General features: G+C 43.3%; 1 protein-coding gene across 15 annotated transcripts in view; it reads left to right on the top strand.

Annotated features, from left to right (window-relative positions):
* Positions 1 to 25,896, top strand: part of adgrl2b.1 (adhesion G protein-coupled receptor L2b, tandem duplicate 1) — a 122,337-nt gene that overhangs the window by 52,434 nt on the left and 44,007 nt on the right. For 14 of the 15 annotated variants that reach the window (XM_031865196.1, XM_031865197.1, XM_031865209.1 and 11 more), the window contains 2 exons: positions 7,074 to 7,290; positions 22,512 to 22,725. In XM_031865196.1, the coding sequence (XP_031721056.1) occupies positions 7,215 to 7,290; positions 22,512 to 22,725 (290 nt within the window). In that variant the 5' untranslated portion in view covers positions 7,074 to 7,214. Of the gene's footprint in view, positions 1 to 7,073; positions 7,291 to 22,511; positions 22,726 to 25,896 lie in introns of those variants that run through there. The other variant, XM_031865203.1, reaches the window with a different exon arrangement.

Below are 25,896 nucleotides of genomic sequence, written 5' to 3'. Positions count from 1 at the left end.
CTGCCTGTTGTTAATTAACACCACACATGTTGTGCATTAGCAGCTACTTTATGTGCATTTCTGCTGAAAGCTAATCCAGTCTGAATGAGGCTACAGTGTGTAAAAACTTAACATGGTGTCGGTGCCTTTTTGCCCCCAGAAGGTGAGAACATCAACACATCACCTGCTGGAAACGCGTCAAAAGAATGAATTTGTTGTGAGTGTGTTGTTAGTTTATGGAGCTGGAGGTGAGCTGTGTCTGTGTGTGCGTGTGTGTGTGGGCGTGTTTTATGCGTGGTGGAGGCGAGAAGTGCGGCTGTCGGTGCATTGATGAGGACACTTATCGAAGAAGAGAAAGCTCTCATTACCACGTCGGTGTGGAGCTGATCTCCGCTCCTCCCCGGTGACCCCTCTGCTTAACCAACTGCTCCGAGGTCAGCGTATTCATTTCCATGCCAGGCAGGATGGGCTACTGAGCTCAGAGTGACCTGTGGCCAATTACGAGAGAATGAAACCGACATTTTACTCGTTTTTTTTACCCCATACATTTTTAAATTCCTAGTTCAGTTTTTTTTTTTTTTTTTTTTTTTTGCAGAATACATATGGTTTTAATAAACCCGAGTAACCGTTTCAAAATGTTGAGGTGGAGAATATAAAATGAGTGTATTACCATAAAACAGTTGGTTAAAGTATGTTAAGAATACCACAAACAATGTTGTATTTATACACATGTCAGTCAGAGCTGAAACTATTTGTCAGTTTAACGGAAAATCAAAAAAGAAAATCAGTGAAAATATCAAAAAATCAGCTTAAATATCACTAAAATCAATATTTGGTGTGTTGGATGATTTGAAGACATCCTGTTGGTCTCTGAAAATTTGCATTTGACTCAATTTCTGACATTTTATAGAATAAGCAATTACTTTTTGAATTGTGGTTGGGCCATATGGCCAAAATATTTAGTCACGATAAAGATAATTTCATATCCATATAACGATAAAGCATGTTTTCTGATGTGAAATAACCACATGGGTTTGTGTTTTATTTGATCAATTTGAACAGTTTAAGGATTTTAAGTGCGATGTGTGCTCGCCTCTATAATCAGATCTACTAGGGGCAACCAAACGGGAACAAATATCTTCTGGAAAAACAAAAGAACAGAACACTACTATGGAGAGGACGTGTGAGACAAGAGAGAAGGTAAAGAAAGAAAAAGGGAATAAATGTGTGGATTTGTAAAACTTAAGGTTCTTTATTTCATCACGATGTGATTCCATGATCTTATCGAGTCATCGCTCAGCTCTACGGTGTATCTTTATTGATGGATGAAGTAAACGGAGTTGCATTATTTCGTTGGCAGGGGATTCCAACTACAAACCTTGACAGAAACATCCACTTTCACCGTGTCTTGCTCCTCCGCACGGCTCCTTTTTTGAAGACCACCACCTCCCTCTCTTCATTCAGCCCGACACTAACCTGGTTCTTCCGTCTGGGTCTTCTTTGTTCTCTGCACTTTACGAAGCTTCTCTGCTCGCCCGTCTCGGTTTCACTACGTCCATCTGCCCGCTGGCACTCTGTCTTATCTACAGCCTCAATCATTTGAGCTGCTGAACTCTCTCTCTCTCTCTCTCTCTCTCTCTCTCTCTCTCTCTCTCTCAATGAAAGTATTGCATTGCACCTTTCTGGAGGTTTCTGTTTGGGCTTTTTGAGCTGCCCTGAAGAACATCTAAACTTAAAAGCATACTTTTCTTTCCAGAGGTCTGCTTTTAATGAAGAGACATTTATCTCGAAAACATGAAAGCTGAAAATGCCTTGAAGTTAGAGTTTTGCATATTTCGATGTTACAGTGAAGTCATTGTGACCCTCACCTAGACAGAAGAGGATATTCGTGATCTATTAACCATCTTATAAACATCTGTTGACACATAACTTATTTATAGGCGCTTAACTGAGCTGTAATTATGATGGGAGAAATGGCACACACTGACTGGCTCATACGAAGTAATCCAAAAATAAATGTTCCTACAAATGAATCGAAGCAAAACTAGAGCTGAAACCATAAGCAGGTTAATTTACAGCAAAACCGGCAGCTTGGGGCTGCGTGATATGGAGGACATCAAATATCAGAGTTTTACCAAATACCTCGACAGCATAATGATATCGGAGGGCTGACATTCACAACATGTTTACACAATGAGATTTTTGATATTAATCATCAATAATGTGGATATAATGACAAAGTGGGTAAAAACAGAACAATCCGGTAAGTTTAAAGATGACATCGCTTCACTGTAATGCAGTGTAATAACAGTCACCACGCACATATTACAATATCTAGTCTCGTGTCAGGATATCGATATGATATATCAATATATGTCCCAGCTCGACAGCAAATATTTTGACAAACCATTTTCACTGCCATGTCTTTAATCAAAGGTGCCAAACATTCAGTGACTAATGCTAAAGCCTTGATAATAATACACTGAATACATTTTGGGTTTGGACTGTTGGTTGGATAAACAATACATTGAAAGATGGACATTTTCACATTTTATAGTCCAAATAATTAATTGAGAAAATAATTGTCAGATTAACCAATAATGACGGTAATGTATTTGTTGCATCCCCAAAGCAAACCATGCTACGAACTGTAACAAAGCAACATTATTTATTATAAAGTCTAAGACATAATGTTGTGAATGCTGCAATAACAAAAATAATTCGTCAAGAAAATAAAAAAAGCATAGAAAGTTTGTTTAGGATGTTAAACTGCTCATAAACCTCATCAAGACTTTCCTCATTTCATCACTTGGTCCAAATACAATATGTTCAAAGTGCCTGTTTTGTACATTCAACAGTTTATATGTATTAATTCATTCATGTAAATGTTCATTTGACCATAATAGAAGATGAAGAAAACCTGAAAACGTTCACGATTGAGAAGCAAATCAGTGAAAATGATAAATCACTGCTTAATAAAAAACAAACATAAAACGGTTTGTTGAGGATATAATGTTGTAAAAGTTCAAACTGAGGGAAGACCCGGTCTATAAAATGTAATTTTGCTTCACAAAATGACTTAATTTTCTGTGGATCGTCAATTGAGAACTCCTAATTGTTTGAGCGCGTGCAGCTGTAAAGCAAAGTTTACAAGCTGTTTATCCTCGCAGAGAAAACACCCTCTGCAGACTGAGCTTCGGTGTCAGCCCATCTCTGTTCCTGCCAGTTGATGGCAAGTTCTCCACGTCTCCGGTGGAGCCAAGGAAATGACATCATGTCCCTGTAGGGGTTGAAAGCACAGCCCTGACAGGACTGTCGTGACAAAAGAGTTCCTTGGGAACATCACGGTGCACCGAGGACAGAAAAAGAAACGTGTCTGGAGGCTGTGTTTTCTTAGTTCCTGTAGCTCCCGTCTCCCACTTCTAACCCATCAACCATTTTCTGGTGTTTGAAATTCCCCTCTCACATGTGTCTTTTTTTTTTTCCTGCCCTGAATGTAGGCCATGGGGGCGGGACAAAAAAGTTCCCCAAATTAGCAGTTATTCAAAGAGTGGAAGAGGAATCATTGTGTTGGCGAGATCCAGCTCAACGTCTCTATTTCACTTGTAGGTTTTCAGGCTTACACTTGGACTTGCGCATTCATGTTGTTCCCGTCTTACTTGATATGTATGTATGTATGTATGCGCTCTTTATCTCTCTCTTCTCGGCGTAGACAATTGAAAATAAATTAACATTCCTGGGCTTTATTTTTGTCTTCTCTAAGCCGGTGGAGAAAACTTTGAGGCGAACCCGGGAGGTCAGGCCAAACTCACAGGCTGTCAATCCTCCGCAGTGACCCTGCCGCCCCTTTCTTTCTCCCCCTTCCATTCTTCTCCTCCTCTGCTCTCCCTCTCCCATCCATTTAGTCCCTCCCGGCTTAGAAACTCCCAAACTCCCCCCGTCTCCCACTCGCTCTTTCACTGGACGCCTCTCCAGCTTGAGTGAGGCAGACACAAGCTTTGTCAAAAGAGAGACTCGCATTCATTCGGCCGGCTGTTGCACACGGCCGTGTATTTCATGTGAAGACATGTGGGCTGTCTCCTTCTATCCATTCATTTTAATTATGTTTTAATTGCCCGCCGTCCTCTTTTAAATGCTTGCTTATTATTTCTATCGGGCTGATGTAAAAAATTGGCTGTGGACTGTGATTCCCTCCATTATCTTAACTGATGATAGATTTCTCTCCTTGGGTTTCCAGTGTGTATGTATGGCAGACAAAAGAAAAACAGATGTCGTGAATGTTTGCGTATCATTTTTCATTTCATTGGTAGATTTATTTATTTATTTTTTATTTTTTTTGGCCCCGTTTGCAGAAAGACACACTGTTAATAGAGCGAAAACCTGAGGGAATATATGTACTTGTATTTTTTTTAGGGCGAGGAGCTGAAGGTCCAGATGAAAATGAATAACTTTTATTTAGCCAGTGGTCTTCTGCTGCATATATTTCTGTATTCCTATTTTTTTTCCCACTCCACTTTATTTCTGATCAGAGTCTAAGGCAGGAACATAAACACACATTAGAATAAGTAAAAAACACAAACTGGTGTGGCACATTTTAAAGGATCATGATGATGTGGTCTCAGAAACCATCAACGATAAATGTGATTTTTCGTGGCTTCTTGTGAATTTGGCATGAAAAGTACTTAAAGGGACAGTTCACCCTAAAATCAACAGTACATATTTTCCCTCCTACCTGAGGAGCCGTTCATCAATCCAGAGTGTCCTGGCGCACGTTGGAGACATCGCCGTAGAGATGTCTGCTGTCTCTCAGATGTACAGTAGTTCCAGCCCAGTGGAACTACATCTTGTGGTTTATATCAACTGTTTGCGTTTATTAGATTTAGTGTAGGTGGCAACAGTTAATCATAACTGCGTACCCTTTTTTTTTTTTTTTTTTTTTTTACACATCTGCCTCAGTGGAACATGAGGATCATTATGCGAAAATAAAAAGTTGGCCTCAATTACCAGATTTTTGGGGAGGGTGGGGGTGTATGGGTGGTTGGTGTAGATAATTCCTCAGCACCTTCTCTGAGGGGTTAACGATGCCTCACTTACCTCTTAAAGTCATTTTCTGCTTGAGAACATCTTAGCCCCCCACAATCATCATCCCTGTCCCCTGATGTGAAATCATGATAAGTCTGTCAGCGCTTGTGTAAAGCATCTTAATGTTAATCGCCTAATCCTTTTATCTCAAGTCCAGACCGATTCAGCGCAGCAATCCCACCAAACAAAACAGTGGTTCGTTTTTCTCCGGAATATGAGCATGGCTGTGTCCTCCAGCAGCTTAAGGGAGGAAGAAGACGTGTTACCCAGCAGGGTGACGCCTGATCAGGAGAAAGAACCCCGGGGTGGTGGGGGTAAGTCTGCATCCGCGCGGCCTGGCGGGCTCTCGCCCCCTGGTGTCTGGAGGGGCTGAGTGGCTCAGCGGTCCCAGCAGGCCAGAAGGGCAAGGGTATGTCCCCCCCAACGGTTTCCAATCTCCTCCTGTCAACCACTAGTATGGCTACCCCCGTGGCCCCAGGCTTCATATTTGCAGAAGATTAATGGGCGACGAAGAAGTCACGTGTGTCTCTGGAGATTTGATGTTCGGCCCAATATTGAACTGGTGGCCGTCTTGTCAGAAGACTGGAGAGTGCGAGCAGCCTCAGCAGACGTGGAGCGAGACTTTTACCGCATAGAGGAGCTCGCACCTACCAATTTTGGTCTTATCTGATCTGGTCCTGCGCCACTGGCAGATAAACAACTGGAAGACAAATAAAACAAACAATCCCTATAAAAAACCACCCAGGTTTAACTGATAAATCATAGGTTAGCTCTGTGTGTGTTTTCTTGGCACACAGTGTGCTGCACAACTGCTCGGCCAGGCTGACCTCAAATGAAAATAAACACACTCAGGCTGCTGGGTACAGATCCAGTGGGCCTTTTTTTTTTTTTGTTGTTGTTCAGCTATTATCCTTCAGAACCAGGTGTCGGGTCCTGTATAGAACATATCTCATAGTGACTTGAATTATTACTCGGTATGCTGATGTGAAAGCTTCCCATGTTTTGTGGGTTCTCATGTTGCCAAAAATATCCAAGCGCATTAGTGAGACCCAGGGAGCGATCAGAGCCGACTGCTGGGCTGCTCAAATGTAGGTTCATTGTAAAATAATCAGGCTCGTTGACGAGCGGCTCTGCAGCGGCGGCGTTCAGATTCAGAGACTGGGAAACATTCGCTCTCCTCTGCATAGCGACGGCTACCAAGTGGCCGGTCCTGTTTTGTGTGTGTGTGTGTGTGTGCGTGTGCGTGTGTGCGTGTGCGCGTGCGCATTGGAAAGACGCTGGATGGCAACCACATGGGAATAAACAAGATACGATATATTGACGTGCGTGGGTGTGTGGATCCTGTCTCTGCATGTGTGTCAGCAATGTCATTGCCTATATGTTTGTGCAGGCATGCGTGTGTGGGTGTGTGTGTGTGTGTGGCATTTCACGTATGACACAACACATCCCTCCTTGGTGTTTGACTTTGGTAAGCAGCTTATCTTTCTGGTGTTAGTCCGTCTCTGGCTCTAACCTTTTGCTGCTTTTGCAGACAAAGGGCTGTTTTTGCCACCCCTTGATAAGGACGGAGACTAAAGTAGTCCTCAAAGCGGCTGTGTCTCTAATGGCGTCCCTGTGTGAACGTGTTGCCGGAGCGACGAGCTCTTCCCCCGTGGGGATCCGGGAGTAAATGGGGAAGGTGGAACAGGGAAGAGTGGGAGACTGAGGCAGTGTAAACATTGTGTTGTAACACGCCGCAAAGAGCTGAATAAGTGCCGAGAACCAGGCGCCCCGTCTGCTTTCTTTTGATGTCGGTGCCGTCATAAACATTTGAGAATAAAGTTTTAATATTTCTGTCAAGGTTCAGACAAAAAAATGCTTTTGTTTATTCAGTCGAACCACATGAGTCCTTGCTTTGTGACTACATTTCATTTAAGCACACATGCAGATAAAACCCAAAGGCTGTGGTGACACTGAAGATAAGCGTCCATTTCCTCCATTTTCATGCTCTTTCTTCTCATTTTTTGTTCCAGATGAGATGATGACTGGTGATGCTTCTCCGAGAACTACTGATCGTTGACGACGCTCCAGCTCTCAGCTCTGCCACTGCAGCACACTGAACCACTGTTATTATCCGAAAAGGCTCCCTGGATTGTCTGCACACAGCGCACAACATGGCCTCTGCACTGTGGAGGTGTCCGATGTTTCGCTGCCTCTCGCTCCTTCTCCTCTGCTTCCACTGTTCACAAGGTGAGTTACCATGGAGTTGCGGTGGCAGAAAGTGTTAATGGGATTCTGGTCAACCTTTCAAGAAGCCACTCATTATTCAGCTTATGAATGTGTGGAATTTATTAGCACACATTCATTCACCGCCCCAACAAAAGCTTAACGAAATGGTCTATGTTGAACTTTTATTGAAATAACAACATTTTGTGACTCCTCCATCTGTGATTTTTCAAATAATAGAATAAAGAAAACTGTAATCACTTTCAAGTAAACCAGATTGCTCCATCAGACAAAAACAAATACAATGTGCAATCACTTTGTTAGAACAATGCAAATAAAGTTCAATCTATGCAAAAAATATTTGGCAAAAAATAGCTTATTGTGGCTGCAATTCACCCGTTTTACACTGAATATCTTTCCAAGATAATAACAATAAAGTGCAACCTGTGAAAAACTAAACAAAACAAGTTCAAATATTTGGCAATAAAGAGTTTTACTGAGTTTTACACTGCATATCTTTTCAAAACAATAACGTGCAACCTGTGCAAAACTAAACAAAATGAGTGCAGATATGTGTGAGCCATATGCTCACACATATCAGGAGCATTTTATTTTAAATATTAGTTTTAAAATGTAGCATTCTGAAACTAATTTATTATTCAGTTATTAATCAGTATTTCAGCTCTATTATTATTAACCTGTAAAAGGGGAGGGGGGCTGCAAGTTTCATCACGTTACATTTTTTCCTCCTAAATCGTGATAATGACGAACGTTAACAGTCCACAAAGTTCCGCATGCAGTGGACGTTAACTTAACCCAGCAAGTCTGAACGGTAACGGAACATGACGCAACTTAAACTGTAACGGTGGGAAATGAAGACGCTGTAGACATCTGAACTTCTGATCTACACGATTCACGTGGATGATATATTTTGATTCAAAACGGCGAATTTCGCTGAAAAGCGTCAAGTTTGCAGGTATGAATAAAGTTCTTGAAATAAAAAAATTCTGCATTTCCCCCTGCGCCCCACCTGCAATACTGCCGCGCCCCACCAGAGGGGCGCGCCTCACAGTTTGAGCACCACTGCCTTAAAGGTTCATAACTGTACTCAAGGTACTGGAGCCGCAGACAATAGATGCATTTCCCGATTTATTTCTGCCTAAACCGGATCATTCTGAGCAGCCAGTGTACCTGAAAGCATCAAAAGCGTGATTTAGCGCCAGACTCAGGAAACGGGAAAGTAAATGTCAATGTTTTTAATTGTCTGCAATGACGTCCCCCCGGGCTCTTTTTGGGTTCTTTCCCTCACTTTTTTGATTAGTACATTTGGCTGTAATTACAAGTATTGTCACATAACACTCCCGTCTCGTACATGCTCATCAAAACCACTGATGTTGGTATGTCGGCTTAATGATGATCGTTACATTTTTTCCCCCCTTTCATTCCCATTGTACCGGGAAACAAAGTAACCCAAAATCACATGCTTGTCTGCCAAGCATTGATTACAGATAGATAGTTGAAGCCCATTATTTTGGGGGCTTCCTTTTCAATTTGGATTTTGCCTCTTTTTTTTTTCCTCCCTCTTGCTGTTTTGTTCTTTGATAGATTTCTCTTCCAGTTTTATTTTAGGATGGCTGTGGTGTACAATTTGTTAACAAAGACGTATTGCTATGGAGCAGGATATCCCAGCAGCCCTTCAAGCAGAGATGCATTTTTCTTTTTTGTGGATTAGCAATTTTAGATAATATAAAACAGTCTTACTCAGGCATTTGAAGAATTGCCCTCTGATTTTGCCTGACTTAGAAACTGAGTTGAATAGTCCTGTTGGATTTCTTCGAGAAGAATACTGCTTTGGTATGCAGAAAGCCCAGGTTTTGGGTTTCAGTTGATGTGAGGGCTCTCAGGCCTTAGAATGCATATTTGCCCATCCATCAATAAAGGTGTGTGTGTGTGTGTGTGTGTGTGTGTGTGTGTGTGTGTGTGTGTGTGTGTGTGTGTGTGTGTGTGTGTGTGTGTGTGTGTGTGTGTGTGTGTGTGTGTCCCTCTGAAAACAATATCTGATTCTATCCACATGCAACTCACCTTCAGCCTGTCCAGCCCCCGAGGGCCTGCATCCCGCCGCTTATGATCTACGCTTCCATCATAGTGCCAGCAACAAAAACTCCACTTGATAATTACCTCCTGTCCCTCACCAGGAGAGAGAGTATAATCAGGTTATCGCTTTCACCCAAAACATTCCTCGCGCTTTGAAATGCTCATTGACATAGCTGAATAGAAAGACGTGTTGTTCTCCCTCCTGGTACTGACGTTCCCCAGCCGGAGTGAATGAAGACCAGTCGGGCCTCTGTTTTGACAAACTTTACCAATTTGTGCAAGATCAAATGAAATGAACTGCTATCAGACTTTCAGTTAATGTTATAATCCTTGAAGTGGCTGTATTCAATAGTTTTATATTCAAGTTACTATGTTGAAGGTGGAGCTTGTCCACAGAACAGCGGGTAGTGTTTCCCAGCACCAGAATCCCTTAAAATGAGAACCTCTCATTTTACTGCAGCAGTCTGCCCTGCGCAGTCTTGGTTCTGGGTCTCCTTTTCATCCCCTCCCTCCAGTGGACCTCCGGGTCTGAAAAGTGGAGCCAGCGAGAAAGTGTCTTAAACTGGTATTCTTTCTAATGGCCACCAAGGGGCTCTGGTTGCAAAAAGAAGTCAGATTGTATAGAAGTCTATGAGAAAATGACTCTACTTCTCTCTTGATTTATTCCCTCAGCAAACATTGTAAACATGAGGTTATGGTCTCAATCTGTAGATTCAAGTCTTCTTCAATACATGATGTTGCATGATGTACATGCATGATGTTCATTTAGTAAATGATGGTCCATTTAGAGTCAAACAGACCATAAAGCAGGGTATGCTTTAGGGCGGGGCTACCTTGTGATTGACAGTGTGTGTGTTGTTCAGTCTGATCACTTTCACAGTGTGTTTTCACTTCATGAAAGATAATTGTAACATTGTTGGTCGCATGATTTTGGTTGTACTTTGCTCCAACGACTCGTGTCACTTCTGGTTACAAAAAACCAAGATGGCGACGGCCAAGTTGCCAAACTCGAGGCTTCAAAACCGTAATCCACAAACCGATGGGCAACGACACAGTCGCTACGTCCACTTCTTGTGTATACAGTCTCTGCTCCTGGCCGGAGGAGGTGGAGCAGCTGCTGCAGGGCTCAGAGCTCTCCGACTCCGACAGCAGGTCGGAGGTGGCAGCGAAGCCGGATCTCGGTCCGTCCACGGTGGGCGGGTCACTGCAGGAGGCCCTGCTGGAGTCTGAGCCAAAGGGGTTTCTGGTGAACCTGCATAATTGAATCTGATTTCACCGGAATCCAACATGGTGGTACCTTTGACGAGCATTAAGAATAACTAATAGAAAGAGCCAATCTTCTCCCTGATGGTGTTGTGTACTTATGAAGGTCATGTCGAGGCATCAGCATTGAACTGAGACTGTTTTATAAACAGTTAAAAGTTCCCTGTAGTAACTTAAATAATAACAATGTGAAAGAGTCATTGTGATGAACCTACAGATGATGAATTATCTGAATCTCCCCTCGGTTTTATGGAGCTTTATAGCAAGTTTCAGCTCATTGTTTAACTTTATTGTTTTGGTTCACTCTCACAGTGTAGACTGCAGCAGTTTTCAGCTGAAAACCTCAAAGAACCGACTGTGCATTACCTGCTCAGCACCAAACAGCAGACGGACACAGTAAGCGACTAGCTGGTGAACAGAGTGGAGCATTTAGCAGCAAAGAGACAGGTATGTCCCTCAGGGGTTGGTAGAGACCAAAAAGAGAGCAAAAAAAAGAAGAGAGTGATTATTGGACTAACATACACCTGGCTGCCAGAAATACGACTCCAAACGAATGCTAATGTTGCTCTGTAACTGCTGGAAGTCTCAGTGAGCAACTGTTCACTAACACGGTCGTCATTTCAACGTAAAAGGTGATAACGCTGTTGGTGTAAAAGCCGGCCTGTGTTTCGCCAGTTAGATGCTTTTAATGTGACTAACACTTACAGAATGGAAATGTATTGAATTACTATTGCTGAAAAATCTTTAAATTCAACGCAAAGCTTTGTCTTTTTAATTTTTCTTCTTCTCCATATATGCCTTTTCTTCTTCTCAATGTTTGTACTCCACTTCTTCTTCATCTATATCTTCTATATTCTTCCATATCTATTTCATATAACAGATCTGTGAAGTGACGCGGCTGCTAGAGCAAACTAGGTCATGCAGGTATCCGATTAGTTTGAGATGTTTCAGACCGCCCAGACTGCAGATATGAAGGAAGACGACCAGTTTCAAAGGGAGCAGCCACAAAGGTGGGGCGAGTGCACAGCCACATATCTGCCATGACTGAATGAGAGCTGTTATCCGAGTCTTCAAAGTAAAGAAAGACAGATGTAAGGGGGGGTGGGGATTATGTCGTAAAGTCTAGTGTCAATGCTTTTAGTTAGCTGTTGTGTTTCAATGCCAAGAGGAGAGCAGGCCTTCATAGCTAAATATTGAGCAAAAAGAGAAATGTAAAAAGATTAAAGTGGTTCAAGTCTGCAGAGACGGGGATCAGAGGGAAGAGGCAGTGTTTGTTCAGGTCCGAGCAAGTGTTCCAGCATGGGCAGAGTGAGCCGGTGACAGACTTTATATGCATTTTTTTTGGAATTATCAACTCAGTAGAAGCAAGAATAATGTGTAATAAAAATGCAAAAAGGAGCAAAAGATTCCAGACAAAGACTTGTTTGTGTTAGTTTGAGCCCCCGCTGCTCTGGAGAAACACACGGCACATTTCTCTCTAAGGAGGACTGTGAAATATTCCTTGGTTAAACATACCAGCATGTTTGTGTTTCTCCCCAAAAGGTTGTAAAGGTTACCAATACGTCTCGGCACAACATTTGTCTCAAGCGGTGCCATACATTGTGCTGATGGAGGACCCTCCCTCGTGCCACACTGGCATTTCCAGAAGCATTGACTGAATGGGGAAGCCATTGTGCTCTAACTCCTCTCTGGCCCCGGGCCATACACATCCAGTCTGTCATCCGTTGATATGCTTGGCTTGCCATTTTATAATTCATATCGAATGCTGCGGGTCCGTGGCAGGGCGATCATGAATTATCAGCTAAACCATGGGAGATTCACAGATGACTGGTCAATCTGTGTGGTGAGAACAAGCAGGAGGAAAGAAAAAAAGAGCGATATATCAGTCTTGCATGGAAATTCTGCCCAACTGGAAGTGTTTCAAGACATAAGGCCGGGGTTCATAATATGGATTGAATGGATTTTCCTACCACATGGAGACAGATAAAGCATCACATTTCTTTGTTTTTCATTATTTCTAATACAGTATTTGTCAGCGTTTGCCACAATCCCGGCAATATGCAGCTCTTCAGTTTTTGCACCAGACATATTTCCGCATAGCATTGCGCAACAAGATGCCGCTTTAATAATAATGGTGGACCTGGAAAGTTTTGGATCATGCGAGAACATGAAATTGAAATGAGCCAGAGTCACGTGAATCTCCAGGATCAGTATTTCACTCAGAGGAAATGAAATACAATATCGCCCTCGACAGGGTCATCCCAGATTTATTGGAGCGGCGATTTCCTGAGTGCGTTTTTTTTTTTTTGGTGAAGCAAAAGGAAGAAATATTTCCATCCAATATGCGAATGTGAGAGCAAAGCTCCTTTTCCCTTTAGGAGAGAAGCTTGTGCTTTATTGTGTGTTTTAGACGCGCTTGTAAAAGTTGTTGTACAGCCAGCTGATGAACAAACACTTAATTAAATGGGCTAGGGGCAACAGTTTTCTGACAGTTTGATTTGGTTTGTTAAGCATGCCTTAAATCTCTCCCGCTCGCAGCGCCTCGGAGCCGCTCAATTCGCACCCCTTATGGTAACACGTTGTATAAACATTGGAGCAGATGCCTACCTCGCTCTTTCCTTTCTTAAACGCTGTCCGCACTTGTTTTTTTTTTTTGTGTTTTTTTCTCCAGGCAGCCTAATTCAAATAATAGATGAGTCCCGCTTACAACCACAAACTAGTTTGCCTCAGAATCTAAATTTTTGGATTTGCTCGGTGTAAGTCTGCTTCACAGGAGGCTTCAGCTGTCATAACAAAGTAATGCATTTAATCTTGAGTGGAAGCAGAAGGATTTCAAATAAAGTCAAGTCTACACTATAGAAAGCTGTAGATTTTTTTTTTTCCTCCCTTTCTTTGTGTTTGGGGAGGTGTTTGCCAACAATATAAATCAGGGTTGGAACAGAGTAGTAAGTATTTACGGCGGCAACAAGAACCTGTCGGATTTCAGTGCGGTTCAACGTTCACCCAATACTTGTGAATAGCTTGGAGGCATGTCGGAACTAATTTCATTTGAACAAAAAGCACAAGAGCTAAACAAATATGCAAAAACAAAAGGAAGCGTATAACATTTTACACCAAAGGGACGTTGCGCTAAGACAATCAAAGCAGATTGTTGCTCTCGCTAAATACCTGCGGCAGCGAATTCTCTTTTTCAGCACAAACACTCCAGCTGTTTTTATTTTTTCTTCTCTTAATCGTGACATACATTTTAAGCGTTCATTTGTTAGAGAGAGCTTGATTTTGGAGACGGATCGTGTGCAAAAGAACACGATGGCCATTTGAACAAAAAGCCCCTCGTTGTTATAAAAAGGAAAAGAGAGCGGGGCCTCAATTATATTTACTCTGTGTGAAAATGGTTCAAAAGCGATGCATTTGTCTCTACCCGTCCTCCTCGTTCCATATCAGAAATGTCACAACAGCTCAGGTCCCACATTTTAGTTTTAGCTGGTTATGATTTACACAGCAACTGCTTGTGGTAAAACTAATGTCGACAGTGGGGAAAGGATGGCGATCAATAAAATAAATGATGATGGCTTCAGTAATTGTGCTCTCTGTGACACAAGTGTGTGGTTTAGTGCACGCACATATTTTCTTACATGTCCGCTCTTGAAACGGAGAAGGAGGACAAACTCACAGAGAGGGACTGGTGTGTAAATATAAGATGAAACTGTTTCCACTTGGTTTGTCTTTCATTTCCCTTTTGCATGGCTCATGGTCGTGTATGATTCAAACCGGTGTAATAATGTGTGTTGGGCCTCTCTCTCTCTCTCTCTGTGTGTCTGCCGGCTAGCTCTCACTACAGGCCATGAATGCAGCTCTGTTGCCTTCACTGTATTAGTAATCTTCTCAGGCTGAGAGGCGCTGCCATAGAGCATGACCGCACCGTTTTTGTCCAGGAATTAAATGTCACCTAAGGGTGGGTCACCTGCAAACAAAAGGCCACCAGCCGATTTGCAGGTATAAACAGTCAAAGATAAGGAAGCCCTCTCCTGCCGTGCAGGAAATTGAATAAGTACGCGGCAACAAAAAAAAAGAAAGTCAGAGAAACAGCGAAGCACAAAGAACGTTTTTGTTTGCCTTGCGCTATCGGTATTGACCCCCCTCTTGTAGCGCAGAGCCCCGTTGAGTGCACGGGGCACAATGGCCTCGCAGAAGATGAGGGGCAGGAAGCTGTCTGTCATCAAGATCTCCCCATCTGTGCGTCTCTTATCAGCGCTCCTGTTTTCTGCTCTCATCGACCGGAATGCTGGTGGAAGGGAATGGGGCAAGGTCATCACGCTCAAGCCAATCAAAGTGGTCAGTGTTCCAGAGATAGCAGCGGGTTATTGCCAAGGAATGTGCCTGGATGTTTTTTTTCTCCTGGTAAATCTGCGAGAGACTCCAAACAGAGCTGTGTAAAAGCCCACAAAGACTTCCCCTGTTGCACCGTACATACAGTCACATGGGTGGTGGGTCTCTGCATACACACAGTGTGCTGGCCATGTCTTTGTATGCACGGGAGACTCTCGAATTACCACTACGTCCGGCAAAGCAAGAGTCACATGATGGATCGAGACGGCCAAAAGCGTCCATAGGCACATATTTAGGAGCCTTGCAAGCTTGGCTAATGGCAAGCTTCCTGGTAGCCAAGCTACTACGTCCCTGTGTCTCTCGTTTCTCTGTATAAGGAGAGAAACGGCGATGAAGAAGTGCATTCTAAGCGTGCTTGTAAAAAATCTGTACAGCAAAGGAACAAATGTAGCAAAGTTTGTTGAGCAACATCCTGCATTTCTTAATTCTTTCACCTCCGTTTAGTTTTGACAAACTGTGATGATAAATTCAAATGCATGATGATTACAATAGAGACAAACAATAGCTTTTTTTACCAAGGCAACCCCCTCCAAAATCCATCATAAAAACACAATGATCTTAGATTCAAATTAGTATTATTTACATGAGCACTGCTGGAAGAAGTTAATTTAACCTCTATTCACAAAATTAATACCAAAATTGCACTGCCCCACTCTATCTGCATAAACACAACCTCAACTCTACGCCACTCCAACCCACTTCGGTACAAGTGGGTTCATTTGGAGACGCGAAAGCACCAAAATGGACTCCCACCCAGTGGAAGTGATAGCACCACTGCGTTAAAGGCCACTTCAGGCTCTGCGTGAAGATAACGACCGCGGCCCTCATCAGAACCGTCTCGTCTCGAGGCCCTGATCTCCGTTTCTAGTCATCCTTGTACTCTGCGCTTCATTATTCATGTAATCCGTGTTCCAGCTGCAGCTTCTCCTGACACCCTGTCCATGTGACGTACTGAGTAAGCCTCCTGGGCTCGGCTCTGCACAGGCAGGGCCGGGTGGAGGAGGGTTGATTAGGAGGGTGAAATGGGGAGACTCTGCCTGAGCAAACAAGAACAGAGACACAAGCATGTGATGGGAGACAAACCCACATCCTCCTCCTCCTCCTCTTTCCCCACTTCATCCTCCTTTTTTCCCTTCTCCATCCGCACCCTGGGGGAGGGCACCTAACTTATTCGGAGACAATTTCTTGAGCGGAAAATCCAGTGGGGGACGTTCAAGTGCAGGGGTAAAATGTGGGCTTTAAGGGGAGTTAAGCATCACTCAGGGTGGATCAAACCTACCCCTGCTGCACATGGGAGGGTTTCTTTAACTCACCTCTTTCTGCATATTTCATCAACTTCCTTGCAAAAAGGAGATGCAACAATATGTTCGGTATTGAACAAGCAATGGACTAATTCTGTCAAAATGGATCTCCCCCAGGAGCATATAGGTGTTTTCATCTTCCAAGTCGAACACATTTTTTTTCCACTCAAATGTTTAGCCTCTGTGACAGTTATTTATGACAGGGTTGTTTTCTCAGTAGACTATACAAGGTGTCGAATTATGCTTTGCTTCAATCTGAGTGATGTGTCCATGGACCCGAACAAAAGCAGACTTTACATCTGGTAATGTCTCTGAAACATTCTTGTCACTGTGACTTATATTGCGCACTGACCCTCTTTACATTTAGAGGATTATACATTATGTGATATAATGATGCTCCCATGCTTCCTCGCTGTTTTTCTTTGATGTGCGCCCACGGGGTCAGGGATCACGCAACCTATCGACAGAGGAGAAAACCTTGATTCTTGCAACCAAATTAAGAAACAGTCATTATAGCCGGGCTAGCTCTCACTCCCTTGGAGGAATTCTTCATCTGCAGCTGAGCCGGCTGAACCAAAGTAATCCACCGTGTCGACTGCGCATCAGTTGTGGCAAAACTTAAACATTTTCTGTGAGTTGTGTAATTCCAGATATCAAAATGGAGCAGTCTGTGCATTTCAAATAGTCTGTGTACACTGTGGGGTTTGTTAGATGCTTCATAAAGAGGTCTGCATGTTTAAAGGAAATATATACTGAGGAACAAGCAGCACGGCCCTCCTTAAATATAATAGTTACCACATGAATCATTTCAAACGCTTATCTTTCAGTCCAGCTAAAATGATGACATGCTGTGGTTTATTCGGGGGTTATGTGCTTGAAAAATGTCTTCGACACCGTTGAGTCATAAAGTCCTATCATTTTGAACACCTAAACACACTTTTTTGAACGGATTAAACAGACGAGATATACTGTTTTAGTTGGTCAACTTTAAAGTGTTGGCAACCAGATGTTGTTACCTCTGAAAAGACTAAGTTAGCCGTTTCCCCCTGTTTTCAGTCTGCGGTGCGCTAACTAAGCTAATCAAGCACAGACATGAGAAATGCATTAATCTTCTTCTCATCTAACACTCAACATGAAAGCGAATAAGCGTACCTCCTAAATGTATGTAGTCATTTCATATGATTTATGTAAAACGTACATTTACTTGGAAACCCTCGGGAGGCTCATGCAGCTTCTACAACATTAGACAGAGTTTGTTTGCTGATTCTCCACCATTAAAGTGCGACGTTAGCATTACCCAGTCATCAAAATGGCCACAATTATGAAAATTAGACCCAGGCTGAAAAGACTCTAAATGCGTGCTTGTGATCAAGCTTTTTCTAAATATGTCCCACCTGAGGAGTTAAGAGGAAGCAGCAGGGTCTGTCACTCTCAGCCTCAGCAATATGACAAACACTGAAATCCCTTCAACGAGATGTGCGTCAACATGGAACTTGTGATTCCCACCTGCTGTTTTTCTTTCTTTCTTTTCTGTAAGTTGAGAAACATTCAGGAAATGAATTGGAAGAAATGGCGATGAATAGAAATGGTCACTTTGGAAGGTGAAGTGGCTTCACTGGATTCATGTTGGCTATCACCAGAAGCAGAAAAGAGATATGACTCGGAGCGCTTCATCTAACCACAAATGGACTCTTATATTGGCAGTTTCTATTTTAGAATACTTATATCGGAATCTAGAGTGTCTGATAGCAGTTGTCTGGGAAAGGCGGGAGTAGCCCCGGGGTTTGTGGTCTTGTCTGACACCGTCTTTAGAAACAATTCCCAGCAAGGTGGACTAGAGCGGGGACTAAAGTGTCATGGGAAATGGTGCCATATGTCCAACTAGATTTTCAGTCTTTCACCGCATTTCGGCGGTTGAAATGAAATTTGAGCCGAGTTCTCGGGTTGTTGTCTGTATTTGAAAGGTAGGTGTTGTTTTGTGAATCCCAAATCTCCCTTCTCATCTCCCACCTCGGCCCCCGTGTGCCTCTCACTTCTGATGGGCGGTCATGTACTGCATTTGTGAATGTGTGTCACACATTTTTACGCAGTAACACCGGATGCCTTACAAAGTTAGGGATATGGAAATGTTGAGTGTTGTCTTTGTACCGTGCAAGCTGAACTAGCCCACGTATTTAGTTTGGCAGTTTAGAGGCATGTGCATGGACAGTGAAGTGCACTTACATTTTTATTTAATACATTAAAGGTTCACTGTAACGGTCTCTTGGATTTTGTTTATTTTTTTAAAGCTAATTTTATTCCTTGGCCAGCAATCAAAAAGTTCCACTGAACAGATTAGAAATACTGCAGTAAAGAACAAAGGAGTTGGAAAGAAGAGGCAAAACAGGGATGATGCTTTGTTCCCTAATATTAGGAATTCAATTTATTTTCTTACCCTACTTTATGAATTACCATTGAAAATCTCCACCGGAGCAAAACATGCTGTAAGACCACTCTGTCACTCCGGATATTGGATTACGGAGGCATCCCCCGCTGTTGGAGGAAAAGCTTGACTCGAGGATCTGCGCTTTCTTCCAAAGATGTTGGCTACCAGTAATATGGGGTATAAAACAACATAAAAAGACAAACAATCTTGAAGTACTCCTGCTGTGACCACGGTGGGGGCACTCTTATTTGACTAAAGGCTACACCCTCCTTTATGCTGCAGAGAAAGCGTCCCTGTCGAACCCAAGCCCAGAACAATGGGGGCCAGCCATGGGGAAACGGGGCTATTTGCATGCAGCTGTTTGCCGTTTCCAGGACCACAAAGGCCAATCAAAGGAACCTTAATGGAGGATGACAAGCGTCAACCAACGGCTTTGCTCTCTGTCTGTGCCAGCCCTCGCCACTCTGTCTACCCTCCAAAAAATGGCCCACATTTCATTCTTTCGGCCTGATCAAACAGTCCTCCGGCTCTCTCTCCCACCGTCTGATGTCCTGAGGCAGTGGAGTTTGAAGGGTTAAAGGTTGGTCATGACTGCGAACACACAGAGCAGCGAAGACAGACCTCAACATGTGTGTTATGGTCTGGCGCTCGCAGTCGCCAAATGGCAATACCTCAACACCAAAACCGCTATTATCTTTTCGCTTCATCTCCAGGGTTTTAAAAGCCACAGAGTGTAACTCTGTGGATGGTTTCAGATGCACCCATCTGAGCCACAGTACCACTTCCAATTTCAAGGGTGTTGATGGAAAACAAAATATGTAATATGAGGGGAGAGGGGGGGGTAGTAGTCGCCAGTGAATTATAGGCTTTCAACTGGAGAAGAAGAGAAACTCCCAGAATGCAACATATTGTGAAGCAGTCCTTGGGTCTTGCTTTGCTCTCCTGAGCTCAATAGACAGCTTAGCAGGCAGGTCAGGGGGAGGAATCTGAAAAGCTGCTTTCCTCGCAGTCACTCACTGACCAGAATGCATGATAAGGCTTTGTGTCAACAAGGCCAGGAATAGGGATCACAGCCAATTATGGCTATGTCAAAGTGGCTACATGGCAATTTGACTAAGTGGTCACACAAAGCATTATTCAATTCCCTCACTGATTGTGCAATTCAACGGAGACACGGAGAGAGAAGAAGTCCGCTCTCTTTCTTATTTTTTTTTTTTACACACGAGCGGGGATCGTGTTATGGATTTCTTCCTGCAGTTTTCTTGACACCGTTTTCCCCGCAGCCGGTGCCCTTCTGTCGCAGTCTTCAACTGCTGCAAAGTTGAGCAGTCAAACAAAGCAGAGAATGAGAGATGAAAAGCTTTTCATACCTCCCAAAGACATTGACATTTGTGCACACAAACAAATCCGCCTCTCTTTCCAAAAAAAATCTCGCAAAACTTGTTTAAGCCGAGAAAATCAACACAGAAGAATACCTTCATCCAGAAACCTTTGTTGTCACAAGGTTTTTGTCTTTCTTAGCTCTGCTTAAATCCTAAGATCTTAAGCAACTTTCAGTTAAGTCGACCAAAAATATATTCGCTTGAATTCAAAAAAATAAAAATAAAATCTCCTTTATATCTATTTGAACTTTTTACAGGGATTTGTCATCACTTGCTCAAATGCATGTTGAAAAGGCAGCCATTAATGAGGCCGAGACTATCCGCAGTTTGGAGAGGAGGCAATTTATTCTTCAGGTCGCCAGTACAGCCCAGATACTCCCCTTATTTGATGCAGTGTTAGCCTATGACCAGAGAGATCCATACGGAGGAGGAGGCCGGCAAGGCACAAGCCCAATCAATCGCTCGGCCTCTGTTGACAGCAGCATGCCATTATGCCATAGCAGCCTGATAGATGGGCAGAGTCAGTGGACAGCCAGAGAAAGGAGGTTACGCAGGCAGATGGCGTGTGTCCGTGAGGGTGTTTTGGCCGAACGACGCTCTCCCAGCTCCGAATTTTAAAACCCTGTGAAATGCATTCTTTCTGTCTGCTGTCTGTAGCTGCCGTGATAAACCCGTCACTCCTTCCGTGAGGAATGGCAGGCGGGGGCGATCATTAGTCTTCGCCAGTAAAGCCGGCGACTTCCCTCTTTGTTTTATCATCCACTATTCTGGACAGGTTTCCTGAAAGGTTTGGGTAATTGTAGTGGTTATTGGAATAGATGGAGTGACCCCACAGCCCTCCACTTGTGGTTCGGCTACACTGACGTCTCCTAATGAGGTGATAAACAGTCCAGCTAAGCAGAATCTACTGGCCATTAGACAGATCATGGCGCTGTAATGAAATGGCTAGTGGCCGAACGCCAGAGAATTTGTACTATTAGTTTCATATTTTGTTATCCTGCTACCACCAGTGCACGCAGAAGTCTGTCCTAATATGGGACGACTCCAACATTATATTTTCAACAATGTTTCGCAGATGTGTATTTGCTAGTGTGACAGACTGACATAGAATACCATTATAAGTGAGCCAGGAACAGCGGGCTGGAATGACTAGCAGAAATGTGGGTCGGGGGGGTTTCAGGGTAGGAATTTCAAGCCGGAACCACTTCAACTTTGGGCAGTTCAAACAATGCTAATTGCGTCAGGCCCCGACTGTCAGAAGCGTGAGGATAATTAGAGTGAGGGGGCAAAGTGAACCCGAGGTGGTAAGTGTTAGTACATGACAATGCTCGGGAGCCAATGGGAGCATGGCAAAGGCAACAGGCTGAAAGGATGGCTAATTAGGAGAGAGCAGTGCAGAAAATACAAATGGTAGCTGCCCCCTCTGGGACCCACTATTGCTGCAAACAACGGCGATTATTGACAGTTCATGCAGTGCTCTGCTTGCACTTCTTAAATGGAACACATTTGCATGTTCTACTTCGATTTTACCTAATTGTTTTCTCACAATTGCAGACACTTAACGTTCTTTTTTTTTTTTTTTTAAACTTTGGATAATTTGAACAGATAATGGATTTCTTTCGTCCTTTGTTTTTCCTTCCCCTTGCTTTTGTCTCTCTTTGCAAATCTCCATATCTTTAGTTTCACCCTATTTGTGACATGACATTTTATTACTTAGGAAAAAAAGGAAATACAGAGGAATCGCCTATTCCATTGTAACTTGCTGAAAAAAAGGGGGGGGGGGGGGACAGATTTGAGTGAAACTGTTAAATTATCCCCAAAGTAGAGCTATTTGGCTGCACCTCCATCTGCTGTGTTCCATGTATAGATTTTTCCTCCTGTGTGGACTCCAGACTCTTCGATCCCCGACACGGTAAAATAGATTATATTACGCTCCCTTCTGCCGGGATTCTGCCTTTTTCCTGTCTTTGCAGAGCAAGTAAAGCAAAAGAAACAAATGAGGGGGGCCTGCACGACCGTAGAGCAAACTATTCTCGGCCCAGATGGGATCGGCTCCGTGGTGGATGTTCTCTGTGGCCTTTGTGTTAGCTCAGGAATTTATGAGGTCACCATTGGTCTCCAATGACTTAGATTTGATGTCTTAGCCAACATCTAAGACCGCAGAGAGATGGAGAGATGAATTGTTTTGTCTTTCTCCATTCCTGTATTGCGTGTAATGGCCCAACTGTTTAAAACTGCGGTAAACATTGGACCGCTGTTGGCTATTTATTTTGTGCCAGTGAATTTTCACCGCACAATGTGTGGTCTTATTGTATCGCAGCAGTGATCCTTTCAACTCATTAATCGTATTATTTGCCTAAAGTTTCGTCTCTGTCTTTGTGTCTCCGTCAGGGTTCAGCCGTGCAGCCTTGCCTTTCGGGCTGGTCAGGAGGGAGCTCTCGTGTGAAGGATATGCTATTGATCTCCGCTGCCCGGGGAGTGATGTCATCATGATCGAGACGGCCAACTACGGCCGAACCGACGACAAGATCTGTGACGCTGACCCGTTCCAGATGGAGAACGTCAACTGCTATCTCCCCGATGCCTACAAGATCATATCACAAAGGTAAACCGCTGGGGAGAGGAGGGATCTTATTTCACAAACATAACCAAGAGCTGGCAAAGTACGGACATCTTTTTTCTCTCTATCTCTCTCTCTCTCTTTCTCCTTCTGCGCCTAACATTTGTGCACACAAAAGAAACGTTTAAATTATCACCCTGCTCGTGCAGCCACCTACATACAGGACAATTAATCAACATCTCACACCTTTTTATATTGTTCTTTATTCCCTCATCAACTGGATGTATGTAGGTGGCATTTTGAAATCAGAAAACTGGGGCGCAGATTAATTCTTGACAGGCAGGAATCGACATCCGTGCGGTGCGGCAAAACTCATCACACCAGCTGTGCGTTGTTACTGCTGTTTGAGTCATAATCAGTGTAGCTCAGTGAGATGGAGAGTCACATGAACACCCTCTTAATTCCCTATCTGGAACATTGGGCTTGCTTTGTTCAAACACTTGTACTGCATTGAAGTGGCTGTGCCTCAGGTAGTGAGCAGTGCCCATCATCATGCCTTTTATCCCGGTTTCCCTCTCACAGGATGCTGCTTTGCTGTCAAACGACAGCACAGCACAGCAACACTTCAACCCGACTGCTGCTTACCCCTAGAGGTGTGTGTATTTTTAAAGGGCACTGGATGAACTATTCAAAGATAGCAACCGGCGCAGTTCATCTTCTAATGCACTGCTCTGCCCTAACCTGGCCCCCCTTAGGCTAACTCCTGAGCATCATCGCCCACCATCTTACTCCTCTGGGTTTTTTCCCTCATTCACTTCTGTATTTATCCTCATGATGCAGAACTACAGAATATAGATCTAGTCCTACTGTCTTACTCTGTCTTCATATATTTACAGCCGAGTCTCAGCGCTCTCATACAGTAACACACACCTGACGGTGTCCATGCCCCTTGGTTTGCACCCCATCTGTTGACAAGCCAGCCACTCACTCTCTGGAGTCCAACTTCAAACTTATCTCCATGGAAGATTCCCTGGAGGCAGTGTGCGAGCCAAAGCTTTGAGAAGACTCTGCAACACAAGCCCTTAGCCAGAATTATTCTAATGATTCAGATCAGAGAAAACGGGCTTCGGACCGTAATTAAGGTTGATGTGATAACCAGGGATGTTAAAGCAGTCACAAGGCTCAGTCCTCCTTCAGTCGCGAGCAAACTAAAAACCAGGCGGATGTTTAAACGACGAAACGTTAAGACACAATTCTCTGCCAATGTCGGGGAAGATTAACAAAAGGCAATAGCACCACAGACTAGATAAACAAATGTGTTAAACAGGATTGGGGTGATAGAAACAGTGGGAGGTCTGCTGCACAGAGTGGCAGTTTCGTTGGTTTGGAAATTGCCACAAAAAGGATCCACCGGCAACCCGTTTTTTCACAACAGCGAAACAACAATAACGATTGATTTTCAACATCTACATCGATGTGTTTTGGTTGATGATGGAAAAGAAGTGGCTGGATAATAAAATGTACCAAGGAAGTGATGGAAACTCTGGTTGCTGGTGATCGTTCGCTCGGAGATGTACTGTAAATGGATGATGTGTCCTCCTCCTCTCTGTTTTCTGCTTGTGTAGGTTCAAAAACACACAAGAAGATAATCTAAATAAAGCTTACCTTACCTCATTTCAATAGCTGCCCACAACAGAATAAATGTTTCCTCTGGTCAGAGGTGCAGCTCTTAGATAGAAAGCAAACAGGATTCTAACACTTTGCTACCATGAGATTGTGCTCAGCGCAGTAGACATTGCATGCAGCCATTTCAGCGGCAGTTTAAAACAGAGGAAGCGTGTCTAAATGCCGAGCAACGACGCCTCCCTTTGCTCCAAAGCATCTAAAATTTGCAGTACAGTAAATGCCAGAGTGAAATCTCACTATGTGAAAGAAATTAGCAGCGGTGGTCTTTCAGCTCATTGTTTGGGTTTCTCCGGCTCGCAACTTTGATGTTTTGGTTCAGTCTCGTCATTCTCATTGATCTCAAGCAAAGCAGGAAGCAGTTTCAGTGAAAAAGCACAAGCAACATCAGACAAAGTGCAGCATTTAGCAGCTAAAGAGCCAGATATTTCCCCCCGGAGTTGGTGGAGACCAAAACAAAGCTTAAAAGAGAGTGAATATTGAACTTACATTCATCAGTAGGCCAGAAAATGGACTCCAAATAAACATTAATGTTGCTCCGTGTCTTCTTAGATAGGTCATTGTTTGCAAACACATATATTGCCATATCGACTTAAAAGGTGATCATTTGTCCGTGTCATGTTCACAGTTTACCGTCGTGTGGCAAAAAAAAAAAGAAGTACTCCATTATTTAATATTGTAGCCAATTGATGTGGAGTAAATATCATTATATATACATTTTATTACAATAATACATAATGCATTGTATTAAATGAGCTACTCTTATCTTTTGTATGTTGAATACTTGAGTAGATATAGTTCCTACACTTCGGAGCTAGTGTCAGTCAGACTTATAAACCTCTGAATTAAATCGATTATCTCCAGATGTATTTGAAGTGACTGTTGCTTTCATCCGGCGTCAGTCAGTTCACATTTTGACGCGGTGACCCTTGTCCCTCTCAGCAGCTCTCACCGCAGTGAAGCCATAAAAGTGAATCTCTTAAGTGCAGCTGGTACCGTACTGTCACTGATGTTCGAGCTGATGCTATTTGTTAACTTCATAATGGACTTTGTGCCTTTTTATTCATACGTATAATATTTAATAATCCATTAGCTTCAAGGGGAAGGGTTTTTTTTTTTCTTATGAAAATGCATAGCTGGATTTCTGCAGTGCAGCTTTGAAAAGCAAGGTCTCCATCTGGTTAATGTAAATACATTTACCTTTTTTTTCACGACTTTAACGTCGCGCATAGTTGAAAGTGCAGAGTCGAGGCTTCGTGTGGCTGTTGTGCGGCACAATCCCATTTTGCAGCGACAGAAAGCCTCTTGAGTTTCTAATGATTCTTTGAAAGTCATGTCCAATGTTGAAATGTACGTCCAACTTGCATGACTGCTACTGAACCTCTGAAATATTCATCTCAGGCTTGCAAATTGTTGAATGTCCTATTTTGCATCTCTTACTGTTCACATTATTCTCAATCCCTCGGCCTCAAAAGAACTTGATTGAAGTGGAGCCAATTTCCCCCTATACAGTATTTACACAAACTCCGTCCC

This window comes from Anarrhichthys ocellatus, unplaced genomic scaffold (genome assembly GCF_004355925.1).
Source record: "Anarrhichthys ocellatus isolate YVR2014 unplaced genomic scaffold, GSC_Weel_1.0 scaffold32, whole genome shotgun sequence".
NCBI classification, from domain to species: domain Eukaryota; kingdom Metazoa; phylum Chordata; class Actinopteri; order Perciformes; family Anarhichadidae; genus Anarrhichthys; species Anarrhichthys ocellatus.
Note: the sequence above shows the minus strand (reverse complement) of the source record. Positions and strands in the feature narration are given on the sequence as shown.